The following is a 14,693-nucleotide window of genomic DNA, read 5'->3' as shown; positions in this document are numbered from 1 at the left end:
GTCTGTATTCCCCTACTACAAATAAAATACAGCTCACACTGAAGATGTAAAGATAAATAGTCACACCTGCATAATGACCATCGTGTCAAGGAAAATATGACTCTGACAAATCATCATAAGAGCTTCTACACTCTTAGAAGTGAATGAATTATAGCTTCAAAAACTAATCCAAAATAGTCTTTATACACAACACCAAAGCACAGGCAGTACATATTAACTTTCTATTTTCTAATAATCAAATTATACAACTGCAAAAAAATATACAAAGGCTACTTAGAAATGGATTTTTCCCATGTATGTCCTTGAGATATCTGATATTTTTATCTAACTGGCCTAATATATGCAAAAAAAAAAAAAATAAATAAAAATAATAAAAATAAAAATCTTAGGAGTAACATGATGGGCCCACACAGATATGTAGGTGACAGATTAGGCTAAAAGTGTTTTGAAATCTGTACATTTTAGCATGCTTTAATATACAACTTATAAAACATGCTAAATGAATTCGTATCTCCTTTTACTATAAATGCCTTTGCAAAATTTTTAAATAAAATTCAAATCTTTAGTAACTGAATGGAATGAGATGAAATGATATTTTTAGACAGGTTTTCTAAACAAAATAAGATTGAGTGTGTAGAAAACTACAAATGCTCAATGCTCCATTTTTTTCTCCTTTTTTTGGGTTTATATTGAAATTTTGGACAATGGTTATTTTTATCTGCATGTCTTTAAGTATCATTCTTTTTTAAATCTGGCTATTTTTGTCTGTCTGTCTGTACCAGTATTTATATAAAATAAAAATTTCTGCAAAATTCAAGAACATTGGATTTCCACAAAGCCTTTTTTTCCCAATACATGAACCTGGACTCTCAAATAGAAATTTGTTTTTACTTTATTGTGATATATGACAAGGGAAAGAGGGTACAAAGATACAAAGTCAAAGCCATTTTATACATAAAGTGAACCGAGCTCTTTTTGTAAATTCTCCATTTCATAACAAGAGACCCAGGGGCAACATCACTCACCTGAGCAACTGGCTAGGTTAAAGCAAAAATCAGTTCAGTATTGAAAAGTTTAAATATAAAAAAATATATATATAAAATTGGGTCAGGGAAGGGGAAAGGGGGGGGGGTATTTGAACAAACTTAAAACTAAACTTCCTAAGGACTTTTGAATTAACATAACACATAATGGCTTTGTTATTTATAAGATGAAAATTATTATTGATAAAGCCTTTATATTCCTTTGTTATGATCCACTCTAATGACTCCTCTAGTCTCCCAATTGTCAGAATATGAACAAGTTAAAATTTACATTACCTTTTTGATGATCAATCATAGCTTTGTTGTTTTTGTTAAGAATTTTAACTATTTTTCCATGTATTCCTATGCAAATTCTTGTTCATCCATTGCAGCCCAACCCCTTGGGAATAATGATTTGAACAAACTTGGATGCTTCCATATAACTATGACCAATCATGGCTTTGCTGTTCTTGAGAAGAAAATTTGTAAATATTTTTTTCTATGCAGTTTTACTTTGATCACCCATTATGGCCCCACCCTTGCATCAGGGTCATGATTTGAACAAACTTGAATCTACACTACCTGAGGATGCTTCCATATAACTATGACCAACCATGGCTTTGCTGTTTCTGAGAAGTTTTTATTGATGTACTCCTATGTAAAATGTTGATCCCCCAATGTACCCCCACCCTACCCCTGGGGGTCATGATTTGAACAAACATAAATCTACATTAATAGAGGATGCTTCCATATAATTATGTCCAATCATGGGTTTGCTGTTCTTGAGAAAAAAGATTTTCATATCAATTCCTTATACTTTGAAACCCCATTTTGGCCCCATCCTACCCCGAGGGTTATGCCTTGAACAAACTTTAATCTACACTACATGAGGATCCTTCCAAATGAATTTCATCTTTTCTGGTCCAATGATACTTGAGAAGAAGATTTTCAAAGATTTTTCTTCTGTATTCCTACTGTATGTTAAACATTGATACCCAATTGTGGCCCCATCCTACCCCAGGGGTCATGCCTTGAACAAACTTTAATCTACACTACATGAGGATGCTTCTACATGAGATTCAGCTTTCCTGGCCCAGTGGTTCATGAGAAAAAGATTTTTCAAGATTTTTCCTTTGTATTCCTATGTTTAACTTTGATACCCCATTGTGGCCCCATCCTACCCCTTGGGGTCATGATTTGAACAAACTTGAATCTATACTATATGAGGATGCTTCCACATGAGTTTCAGCTTTCCTGGCCCAGTGGTTCTTCAGAAGATTTTCAAAAGATGCCATTAATTTTTCACAAATTCACAATTATCTCCCCTAGGAAGAGGGTTTGGCCTAGGGTTGGATACCATTTAGGATGAAACGGTACAATACCATACCGATATTTTTGAAACAATACAGTAAAGTATTTTTAAAGGTAGGTACTATACCTTGATAAATGAGAATCATGGTTTAATTTAATGACAAATGTGCTTTAAAATTCACTTGTAACCAACATACATCGCCGTCTGATTTTCTGCTAAAATGACAGCTGATCACTTCATCTGGTTGCCATTTTGTTTGGTAGCACTAAACGACGAAACATGAAAAATGGAGAGAGATGACATCAAATGTTTTGCCTTTTTAATTGACAATTTTTTTCAGTTTTTATTTAAGAAATAAGGTATCATTTTTTGAGTTTTATTGGGATGTAAAACAGGTTGGTCACGTGATCAAATCTTCCATAAAGCCCTTTGGGCTTTACGATTTAATCATGTGCTAACCCGTTTTACATCCCAATAAAACTCAGAAAATGATACCTTATTACTTATATTTACATTTGTCACTGATTAATTACAAACAGTAAGGTACATAAGTAAAGTTTGAAATCCATAAAGTTTTTTTTTCTTCAAAACTCAAAGGTATAAATTGAATGTGTTGATAACGTCGATCGCTTATGACGTCACTATCAAATTATGTAGATCGTTTATGACTAAACAATCAATTTATGGTCACATGACGAACATGTTTTACGGAGATGTAAAAATGCCTTGTTCAAATAGTGTTACATAAGGGAAAACATTTGCAAATGTAAATACACTGTATTAATAAAATTGAAAAATGATTAATGTAATTTTTTTTTTAATATATATTGATTTACCTCATATATCGGCAATAGAAAGCAAGTATTGTACTAAGTATCAAATTCGGTCTGGAAGTCTGGAATCTTTTTTAAAAAATCATTTGGAATGTATTACAAAGTTTAAAAGATTCAGAAATACCATTATCAGTACTGATATTAAATGAAACAGTATTTTTACCAGTATTTTTGAAGTAACTATTTGGTGCGGTATTGGTACAGTGTACTGGTATCCAACCCTAGTTTGGCCCTTCATTTGAACAAACTTGAATCCCCTTCACCCAAGGATACTTTGTGCCAAGTTTGGTTGAAATTGGCCCAGTGGTTGTTTAGAAGATGATGAAAATGTGAAAAGTTTACAATGATGATGACAACAATGCCAACAATGACAGACAATGGACAAATTTTGATAAGCTAAAACAGGGGGAATGAATCCCTTTTACCCAAGATTGCTTTCTGACAAGTTGGTTGAAATTAGCCCAGTGACTCTGGCATGGAAAAGTGGAAAATGTGGAAAGTTTTCATACACTGCAGGACAGACATACCTTTCAGCTTTTGCTTCTTGTGACCATAAAACAATTCTCAGACCAAAAAAAAGTTCTCAACTCAGTTTTTTTCTCAGAATGTTATTTTTTTATGGTCACAAGGCCAGGTGAGCTAACTTATCCATTGTTCAACTTCCCTCTTGAGAATTCTCTAGATATGCCTCCACTTGCCAGTGGAGTAGTGATGGGACATTGGTTAATTTTCATAATAGATCATCTGTTGGAATCAGTTACTGCTTCCGATGCAATTTTACAGATTATAATCAAATATCATAGTTCTGTATAAAAGTATAGTATTAAAGTATTTCATATTTCTTTAAAATGAATATATAAAATATAAATATATTGTTTTCTTGTTTGTTTTGATTCGTTTACTTTAAAATGTTCTTCATACATGAAATGCACCTTTTGGTTCTTTATCACCTCTGCTTTGTGCTAGTTGGTTTTGTAACTGTCATTTTCTTTCATTATGAGGAAATACATTTTAAACCAGGAATGGATAATTTCGGAATGCATTATACAAGAAGTACTTTTCCAATAATTGATTATGAAAAATCAGAATTGGTAGAATTTTTCGTTGACAATCAATATTTTCTGCTTATTGCCTATTGGTCCAACACTTGTCATGCTCCTATGACCATTGACCAGTGAGAGATCTTTTTCATGCCAGCACCTACTGTGACACATTGGACCTCGGTTTATACAGTCTCATTCGAAGGACTGGTCTCCATGTCCCACAGTGGGATTCAAACCCGCAATGTAAGGATCAACTCCTTATTCCTTACTCTGTGACTCTAGAGCAGACACTCTAACCACTGCGCCACGCCGTTGACCATTATGATTAAAAAAATCTGAATTATTTTGAGTAACACCTGTTTAATCATGTTTACGTGTGATTTGATAAGACTTCAATGACATTTTAATATATAAAGCTAAGGATAAAATTCTATGACAGATTTGCAATTCAATAAATAGGCATGTTTTCCTAAAATCCACCATTTGAACAAGTTGACATTCAAATTATGGACCTAAGTTCTTCAAGTCAATATCAGTTTGTGCATTGTAACATAACGATTCGTCAATAACTACCTAGACAGCTCATTAAACTTTACGACAGCAAAAAAAGTGGAAAAAATATTCTTCTTTGGCTATATAAATTTAATTTTAAGTCATTGAATTGTGTTAGAAAAGTCGTTACAAACTGTTTTACCTTTCTTCTCTCTCTGGAATTTCCTCTTAGTGTCAACAATGCAACATGCTGATTTAGTGAAATACGCATGCGTAAGACCCCCTGCAAGTCAAACAAAGCTATATTTGCTTTTGAGTTATCTTTCTTTGTGCATAGAAAAATTAAAATTTCCCCCGAGTTGTCTTTCTTACCATGCTTACGTTAATGGTTAAATGTCCTCCCCCTCTTTCTCTCCAGGACTGGCAGTAATTTTCTAACTTAATTTGGCTGGCTGAATCCCCAATTTTTGGGGTGGGGTGGGTTACTCGGATCACATAATTATTTTAAATGATAAGCTTAAAACAAAATCCGAGTTGAATATCTCTTCCCCCCCCCCCTCCCCAATGTACCTTTTAGTCAATATCTCTGAAAACTGAATGAAGCATTGGAATTTAGATCCTTAGTAACCCCCCCCCCCCACATAGTTCTAAGTTCTTTGAGGGGGGGGGGAGTATCCCATCCTTCTATGAAAAATGTTGCTGCAACTTGTCTGTTCTCCCCTAAAAAAATTAACAAATAATGAAAATGATGACCCCAAATTGTATAAGCAAATGTACCGTTTAGTCAATATCTCTGAAAATTGAATGAAACATTGGAATTTAGGACTTTTCAAGATCAATAATTTACCCCCCATTAAAAAAACAATAGCTTCTGATTTGATTGACAGGCCAGCTACCCGTGCTACCTGATGGTCTGAGTTTGTGTGTTTTGAATAGTTCTAGGTTCTTTTGGGGGGGAGTATCCCATCCTTCTATGAAAAATGTTGCTGCTTGTCTGTTCTCCCCCAAAAAATTAAACCATTTGCATTTTTGCAAAAAGTAAACAAACTAAATAAATGATGACGGATCAAGGAAAAATTGTTGTTTAAAAAAGGCAAATTGAATAAGCACTTTGAAAGAGAAAGAACAATTTTCCTGTCGATCATGAAATTGACCTCTCCTTCTTTGTATCGAGTCAATCTGTCACAATAAAATGTATTCATTCTGATTCAAATGTTATGAAGTAGATCATGTAAATATTCATGATTAATTTCTTTACAGCAATCGCTGAGGAAGTGTATGACAATATCTGATACTGGGGATTATCTTAACAGCATGTAAATGTTACATTAAAGGTTTAGAAATTAGAAATGTTAAAACTAACTATAACACTAGAATAACTAAAAATTTTAATCGGAATTTTTTCTCTTTGTCAGTTTTGCATCGCAGTATAAAAAGCTATTATAACTATCCAACCCCTATGTGCTACAAAATTACTGACGAAGACGTCCATGTGAAATTTCTGGAATTCATGCAAATAAGGAGGCTTGGAAAAGATGCTTAAATATTCAGTCAATGGATGTTCTGAATAAGGTGGCATCGACAACCAATATATACTATATTGTAAAGATATATATATATAGGACTCCCATAATTTGTGGTTGGATATGATTTTACCCATCGAGTTATGTATTTTTCTCCAGGATTGGCGAGTGGATAAAAACACACACCGAGTTGGATAAAAAGTCACATCCAACTACAAATCATGGGGGATTCTTTTCACCACACGTTTTATACATCAGTTACATGTATGAACTGTTTCTATTAAGATTCTGAACAATTTTCTTCATCAATAATGACCTTCAAGCAATGCCAGTGGGACATAAAAAATATCCAATGAGTGATACTCGCATCTTGGATAAAGCATGTTCTTAAAATGTATTCAGAGTCGATCCGGTATTAAACAGAAAGTTAAAAGTTGAAAAACTATGTCTTCCTTTTTAAAGAATTTTAAAAAAATAAAAAAAAAAAAAAAAAAAAAAAAAAAAAAAAAAAAAAAAAAAAAAAAAAAAAAACAAAAAAAAAAAAAAACCAAAAAAAAATTCATGATTTAATAATTAGTATGTTTTTTTAAAAATACTATTAGTGTAATACTATCAGTATAGTCACATCTTTATCCATTCCTGTTTTCGTTTCTGTCTCCTTTTTTATCTTTTTGTTTTGTTTTGTTTTTTTTTTGATTTGTTTAATATTTTGATTTAGTGAAGAAAATAGCCTCATTAGGGTTATTCAAAATGTGATTATGTGTTGACTGACAAGTCTGTTTCTCTTGCATTTTCATTTCCATTCTGCTTGTGTTAGTAAACAATTTCGCCGACTGCCTTCCCTTGACCCGAAGAACCCAATCTGTTACATGCACTGGCTCAGCTGATTGACACCTAAATATAGTAACTACAAATATGGTAATGTCATAGAGCAGTCTGCATTCCAGACGAAATGTGTTTTGGTAGAGACTTTCAATACATTAAATATGGGTTTGCAGTGATGATTTAAATAGAGAAAATGATAACAAAACATCACAATTGTTTTGGTTTTAGATACGTTTGAAATAAATCTTGCAGAAATCAATGGCTTTAAAAACACAAAATTATTTTTAAAAAGAATTCAAAAAAGAAACCGAGTGTACAAATTCTCCTTACTTATATCTTGGCAGTGTGCCAAACAGCTGTTGGTTTGTTTCCCGCGTCTTGCCAACGGAGATCAAGTGCGGCTTGGGAAAGTGAATCGATTGCGCAGTAAGAAATAATCCCATATGTTTCGTGTAAGAACAAAGTAAACTTATTTAAGTTTATAATAAAAGTAACACATTTCATTACTTTCTTTGTTTTTAATTATTTCTACAATAGTTGAAGTGAATACAATGTTATATAATTGAAATAAATGGATACGACCAGAGCACTGCCTTCGTGAATCGACCTACAGCTGTTTCCCGCCAATTAATACTCATTCTACTGAAGCCACGACGACCCGGTAGTAAACCTTGCAATACAACTTTAATATTTCCTTGGATTTAACTGTTGTAAAGATTGTGATTTCAAGGGAGTTATGATGTCGAATGTTTACAGGAGTAGTGACAGAAGAAAATTGTACTCCGAGTACGAATTGCAAAGAGAGGATTTAACAGCTGTTCTGGGAAGGTGAGTAGCGACGCGAGTACGCACGCCTTCCACAATATAAACATTGCGTAGCGGCTTGTAGGCCATGCTTGTTTTGCATTTTTTTCTATTTTGTCAACATTAGTTTGATTTTAAAAGTTAACATTATGATTAAATATGATCCAATACATGTTATTGCATACCATTTTTTAAAAAGTTTACGTTAATTTTGCTGTACTTGGATGCCAAAATTTCTGTGTCAGCCGAAGCACGAGACCGCACATGGCGTGACTGAAAACAAAGGGCAGACAACTCGTCAGCTACGTTGCATTTCTTTGCAATGTTTCGATAATTTAACACATGTAGGACCAGTTTTTACTTCAATCTTGTGTCAGATTATTACAACTATCTATTATTTAACTAAATAAACAAAAATGAACAGGTTTTAAAGCATACTTCCCAAATTTATTGAAACATACGCTGCACTGTTTTCATTTGACCTTTTCTGTAAAAAAATATTTTTTTCAAACGTCTTTTTACTGAGACACAAATAAACAATGTAACAGTGCAGTTTTGTAAACACAGAGTGATGCAGTATTTTGCATGACGTATGCAGAACAGCTTAAAATTTGACTGTAAATAGAAAAAAGAAAATTGGCACAGTTCCAATGTTTTCCATGTCATATGATAGTTGTTACTCACAATTTTGTTCTGTTGCATCAATGTAAAATTTTTTTTTACCTGAACAGGAAACAAATATTTTATGTGAATTCACAATTTAACAAACTAGAGAAAGTAGAGTTGAATTTTTTAAGAACGAGATTGAAAGCAAAATAATGTGAAATTGTAAACTAAAAGTTTGTCAACCATGTCAACAGTTATAGATATGTGTGAATTTTTTTAAATGTTAATATATTAAAATGATAGATATTTTTTTTTATTGGTAAGTGATCATTGTTTTAAAATAATCATTTCTAAAAGTATTTGTAATAATTCGAAAGATGATGGATAGTATTTTGTACAAATTATACTTTTCATGAACATTACTTCTTTCGGGTAAATTTTTGTGTCGAAAAGAATTGGTGTCATTTCACATGACTCAAAAAATCAAATTATTGCAGATCACAATCTATACCTGGAAAACCTCATATGGAACATGAGAAAAAGATGAGGAGAGAGATTGCTAACAGCAATGAGAGAAGAAGAATGCAGAGCATTAATGCTGGATTTCAGAGTTTAAAATCATTGATTCCACACAGCGATGGAGAGAAATTGAGCAAGGTAAATATTTTTAAATATTTGTTTGTATATACCAGGTCCGGCACAATCTCTTGATTAAGCTATATAGCTTGATTTAGCTATATAGCTTTATTAAGCTATTCAGAATAGCTTGATTAAGCTATTTTCTCAGACTTTTTTCTCAAATGTGTTATTTCTTCAACAGGTGCAAAAAGTCGCACCTTGGTGCAGTTAGAATATTAAACTTTGTACTGCTCTGAATACAATGCATGTAAAAATCACTCACCAAATTGCGTCCCCTCGAGAGACTTTTAACTCAAAGTTTTAAATGTTTTGGGGCCATTGGTGAGTGACCACACAGTTATTTCTTGAATGAGTTTATAAAGGAGGCCAGTTATGGCCAACAGGATAATTGATTAGTAACAGTTCAGCACAATGAGAAGCAATCATACTTACCCACGCCTCACCACACACACAGTTACTCAAACAATGGAAATTTATATTTTGCTTAAAAGTATTCAACAGCAACAATGTTAAAACTTTCTATGATTTAGGTTGTATTTTTGATAGTCCATAGTACATATATGAATAGTCAAATATTTGCGACTTTTTGTTTATTTTTTTCAAAAAACGTTTTTATTAAAAATTGCATATAAAATAAATAGCTTTATCAAGCTATTTTGAATAGCTTAATAAAGCTATATAGCTTTTTAAAGCTATATAGCTTAATCAAGAGATTGTGCTGGACCTGTATACAGTCATCAGGATTTTGGAATGCACAATATAAATTTGTAGAAATTCTGAGCATTGCAGGTGTGAATAAATGATGGATTGAATGGGAGGGGAAAAAAGGAACAAGTCTTACAATAAATGATGCAACAATTAAAGTGTAGAAATGTTTTACATACAATAGTATTCTGTGACATTCCACCTGATAGTAAAAGTGAAATGTGTATTTCTTGGCTCTGTGCCCTGAATCATCAATTGATGGACACCAGAGATTGAGGCATGGAAATAAATTAGTCAGTCTAGACAAGCTGTAACTGCTGTGTTTAGGAGAAGCTGTGTAGCAGTTATCACTTCCCAGCCTGTCTGAAAGCAGTTATTGATCTTGTATAATCATTATCAGACATAATAGTTGACTCGCAGACCTATGGGTCTCCTTTACCACAAGCAGATTAAGATAGATTTTTAAGACTAATTAGATGTGCATACATTCTGATGTCCTTGTGGTATGTAGGTCATATAAAGTGGTATGTTTTACTGTATGCATTATTAATTTAAATTTAGCATTTGATAATGCCAGTTTCAAATTTGTGTTGTCAAGAACCCGCATAAATAAGTATAAAAAATATTCTTGACACTCTTTAAAGGCATGAAACTGATAAACTTGCAATTCTTTTTCCGTTTGAGAGGAGTGGTTTGTATTGAATGGGAAATCCAGTAGGCAAGAAAATTGTTTATGTAAGCATTCAATCACAAGGGCTGTGTGTAAAGAAAGCCCAAATTACAGAGCTGTAAGTGTTTGGTGGTTATCACAAGATAGTTGTAGACAAATTTAGATCAAGTAGGATGGGTCAGGACAGGTTTGTGATGATGTGCCAGTAAAAAAAAATATTTGAAATTATATTTCACCTGAGATTCCAGGGATGCCTTTGGTAATAGAAGAACCTAAATACGAAATTACTCAGGTGTAACACACAATGTGCCATTCATGAAATGTGTGTGGAGATCGTGTTTACTGAAGGGTTTACCTGACTGAAAGAGCTTTTTTTTCTTGGGAGTTGATAGTGTAGATTCACAGGTAAAAAGATGAGCAGATTTTAAAATGACTATGTAGGTCAGTGACATTAGTGAAACATAAATTAGAGTATCGATTATGTCGACAGAACAGACATCCAGGTAGACAAACATTGCTTGGTCACTGGGTCCTGGGTAAAATAAACAGACATTGTGCAAACAGTACTCCCTGGCAGATTGCCAGAAAGTAGTGGGCTATCAGCTGATCTAGTAAATCAGCCAAAATAAGGAGTCTCATTGAGTTTACAAGATGTACTTTTAAATTAGAATCATTCAAATGCATGAATGTTTTTCTGTAAAAACAAAATAAATTGTATTTCAAATAAGACAAAAGGCAGATCAAGAGGAGTGCAGAAAATAAAATTCTACAAGCTTTCATTGTTAAAATCTTAAAAATTAATAATGGTTTGTGAAGTTGATGATTTTATATCTTGGTTTTTGTGATATATGAAAACTTGAAATTTAATTAAAAATTGCTTCCACAAAGTATCTCCCATTTTAAAGTACTGTTTCCATTGTTTTGAAAGTCCTGCATCTTCAATATTTTTATTATTAAAATCTGTAAAAGTTTATTGTTATGGTGACCTAATTCAAATTAGAAATGCATGCATTCAGCTAGATGCAGAAATTATTTCAAGATTTCAAGTCAAAAATAGCACTTTGAGAATTGTATCAAGTTTTTAATAAACTGGAGATGTTCACAGCTACTATTAACAAATTATTGCATTTTAAATTTTCAATTTTTTAGGCTGCCATTTTGCAACAGACCTCTGATTACATTGAGCAGTTGGAAAGTGACAAGACCCGACTTTTAGCCATCAACAACCAACTAAGCACTCAGCTGAAAAGGTTATTGGGGAGTGATTTTGAGAAGCAAGTATCCATCAACAACTATAACCCATCTCCACCGACAAAACGGAAGAAGCGAGATACAGGTACAGTACTCTATGCATAGTGTGTATATATTTTCAGGAGAAATTTGTAAAGCCTATAGTTAATTTCATGAAAATGCAAGAACTCCTACCTTTTTAGGTTTAACTTTATCTATAAAAATCTTGTGTGTACAAAAAAATTCATGAAAGGAATTGAAGATGAGACTTAAAAATGTAAAAGGATGACCTGGGGAAAAGGGATGTCTAGGGAACCTTATTTAATTGTTTTATCCAACTTCATTTGTAGAATCATCAGATGAGGGAATATCAGCAGATTATGAAGACATCAATGAAATCAAGCGGGAGATGATAGACTTGCGATGCCAGTTAGACCGAGAAAGACATCTGCGAATGATGCTGCAAAAACAAAATCAATCGTATGATTTGAAGCAAGAGAATCCAACATTTGTTGAACATATGCAAGAAAAGAGACCTAAAGATAAAGTTGTACGTGTTTTATTTGCATTTTTATAATTCTTAATTTGTTATGTTTTCCTTGCACTAGGGCTGGGATGATATATCGAGATATCTGTGAGGACGATACGCATATATGCGTATACAGATACATATGAAGAAATATCGCCAAAAAAATCTGACTTCTGTTTTTCTTTGTTTATTTAACATATGGGGTTTAATATATAAAATAAATAAGCTGAATATAAATGTAGATATAAAATAAATAATAAGTTACACCACTAGAATAAAATATTTTTGTTTTACAACATATAACTATTTTGAATAAATTATTCTTATTTGCAAAGAAATAATTTGTTTATTTCAATGCAAAAAAAGATTTTATAAGCAGTTAAACATATTGTGATGCATATTGTATCGTGGCTGAAATATCGTGATACGTATCGATATAGAAAAAGTTGTATCGTCCCAGCCTTTCTTTGCACTAAAAGTATATATACAATGTCAGAAATGTATTTTAAATGCATACTTATATATATACTGATGATGCTTGAGCAAGTACATAGATATCCATACTATCTGTACTAAATGGTATTCCTTGTTTCTTTGCAGATTTATGTTGAGTCTGTTGAATCAGAGGAAGATGAGAAGATGCATGAGAGAAATTCTTCGGACTCGGAATCTATGTCACGGAGAAACTTGGAGACAATAGTGGAGGCCATTAGACACCTAGAGGGAGATCGTTTAGGGATAAATGATAGGACATCTCACCATCGCGGCATTCCTCATAGTGACGAGAGTGAAAAAGACAGTAGTGTCACGTGCAGTGAGCCCGAGGACCGGGACTCTCCTATTCCGTTTGAGAAAATAGACTCAAGACAATCAGTTACTGTCACTGAAGTTCCATTGACTGAAATTCACCCCCATCTTTCTCCATCACAGTATCATGAGAAATTCCCCATAGCCACCAACTTATTACATCGACCCAATATGGTTCATTACTACTGTCGACCAAACGTTATAGTTCAGAAGTCATAAGACCTGCCATGTGGGACTCATCTTTCATCCTGCCACTTTGTAAATAGAGACATCATAGTTTCATTATGTCATGGAAAAGAAACTGCCCTTTTTGTTTAAAATTTCATGAAGAATTTTTTTTTTTCATTTTTTGAATTTAGTGATTTTGAATTATTTCAAAAAGTGCTTCTCACCCAAGGAAATGCTCAATTTTTGTTATTAATGTATACACAATGTGCTGTTTTCTAACCTACGCTTTTAACAGACCATGAAACATGCTAGTGCATTGTTATAAAGGTTTCATCTTTTCCATTAAATATTCAAAATCGTCAGATTTTTTTCTTCATTTAATCTACAGGGAGGCATTTTTCCCCATTTTGACATGTAATTTATTTCTTATCACCATGTACATTTGTAAATAGATCATGTCATTGTATCAAATTTTGTTAATGCAGTTGTTAAGTTTGATCTTTTTGTATGAATGAGTTGCCTGTACAAGCTTTAAATGCTGTTCTAATGATTTCTTTAATATCAAAATTAATAATTAAAATAGAAAGGAAAATATTTTTGGAAACCAGAACTAATGATTCTTGTATAATTTTTTGCCGACAACATATTCCAGTTGCTTTATTGTGTAGGTGCTTATTGTGACCGAATGTTAATATTGTGTAGATCCAGTCATCAAGTGTGACCTGTTACACAGCATTATTTTATGTCTCTGATAAATGTTACAGAAGCTGTCTAGTATGTGTGTGTTATTGAATGATTATTGTGAATTTATGTTCTGACATGGATCCTCTCTTGATTTATCAAGATGACCATCAAAATGCACATAGCAATGCATATGTTACCTCCATTCCTCATGATAGAATTGTACAAAAATCCTATTTGAAGGGATGAGGGGTGACTTGTGGCAGTTTTTGTGTTTGTTGATATTTAAAGTGTTTTCTGCTAAACCTTGCTTTCTTTCCCTTCTTTAACATAATGAAATTTTCTTGTTTTCTTTCCCTATCAAAATTGTACGTATAAAAAGTAAATATGGAAGTTTAATTAAACTGTATTTTTATGGTCTTGAGTTTATGCCACTATGTGCATTTTTAGTTTATTCACCAGTTCATACTGTATATATACCACAACTATTTATTGTACAATGTACAACTATCAACTCTGAAAATCAGTTTCAGAATTCCTTTAGAATGTACAATATTACCTAAGTAAAAATTATGAGTTGATTAAAAATAACAAAAAATGGTTGTTAAGTTTTGAAATGTGAAATTGGACATTTTAAAACTATTATGCATTAAATAGTGCTATGAAAGACTTCGTTAACAAATTGTTGCTGTTTTATTTTTTTTGACAATTTTTTTGTAAAGGATGCTTACAACTTTATACATTTTTTGTGTATTTATGTTAGACTGATTTGAATATTTGTTGTTTCTTCTGGAACTTGAAAGT

The 14,693-nt window shown here is 32.6% G+C and overlaps 2 protein-coding genes across 2 annotated transcripts in view; one reads left to right on the top strand and one right to left on the bottom strand.

Moving 5' to 3' along the window:
- Positions 1-4,985, bottom strand: part of LOC134231203 (zinc finger protein ZIC 3-like) — a 30,266-nt gene extending 25,281 nt beyond the window's left edge. Inside the window, exon 1 of the mRNA XM_062713123.1 lies at positions 4,905-4,985. The gene's annotated coding sequence lies outside the window, so the exon portion shown is untranslated. The remainder of the gene's footprint in view (positions 1-4,904) is intronic.
- A 2,687-nt stretch (positions 4,986-7,672) lies between these two features.
- On the top strand, positions 7,673-14,043 carry LOC134231202 (transcription factor AP-4-like). The gene is made up of 5 exons (XM_062713122.1): positions 7,673-7,878; positions 8,958-9,117; positions 11,624-11,810; positions 12,055-12,254; positions 12,834-14,043. Exons 1-5 carry the CDS (start codon positions 7,787-7,789, stop codon positions 13,257-13,259), a joined length of 1,065 nt encoding a protein of 354 aa, XP_062569106.1. The 5' UTR covers positions 7,673-7,786; the 3' UTR covers positions 13,260-14,043.
- The last annotated feature ends 650 nt before the right edge of the window (positions 14,044-14,693 follow it).

This window comes from Saccostrea cucullata, unplaced genomic scaffold (assembly GCF_032062105.1).
Source record: "Saccostrea cucullata isolate Sc308-1 unplaced genomic scaffold, CSIRO_AGI_Scuc_v1 ctg1020, whole genome shotgun sequence".
Classification (NCBI taxonomy): Eukaryota; Metazoa; Mollusca; class Bivalvia; order Ostreida; family Ostreidae; genus Saccostrea; species Saccostrea cuccullata.
This window is presented reverse-complemented; position numbering and strand designations above follow the sequence as displayed.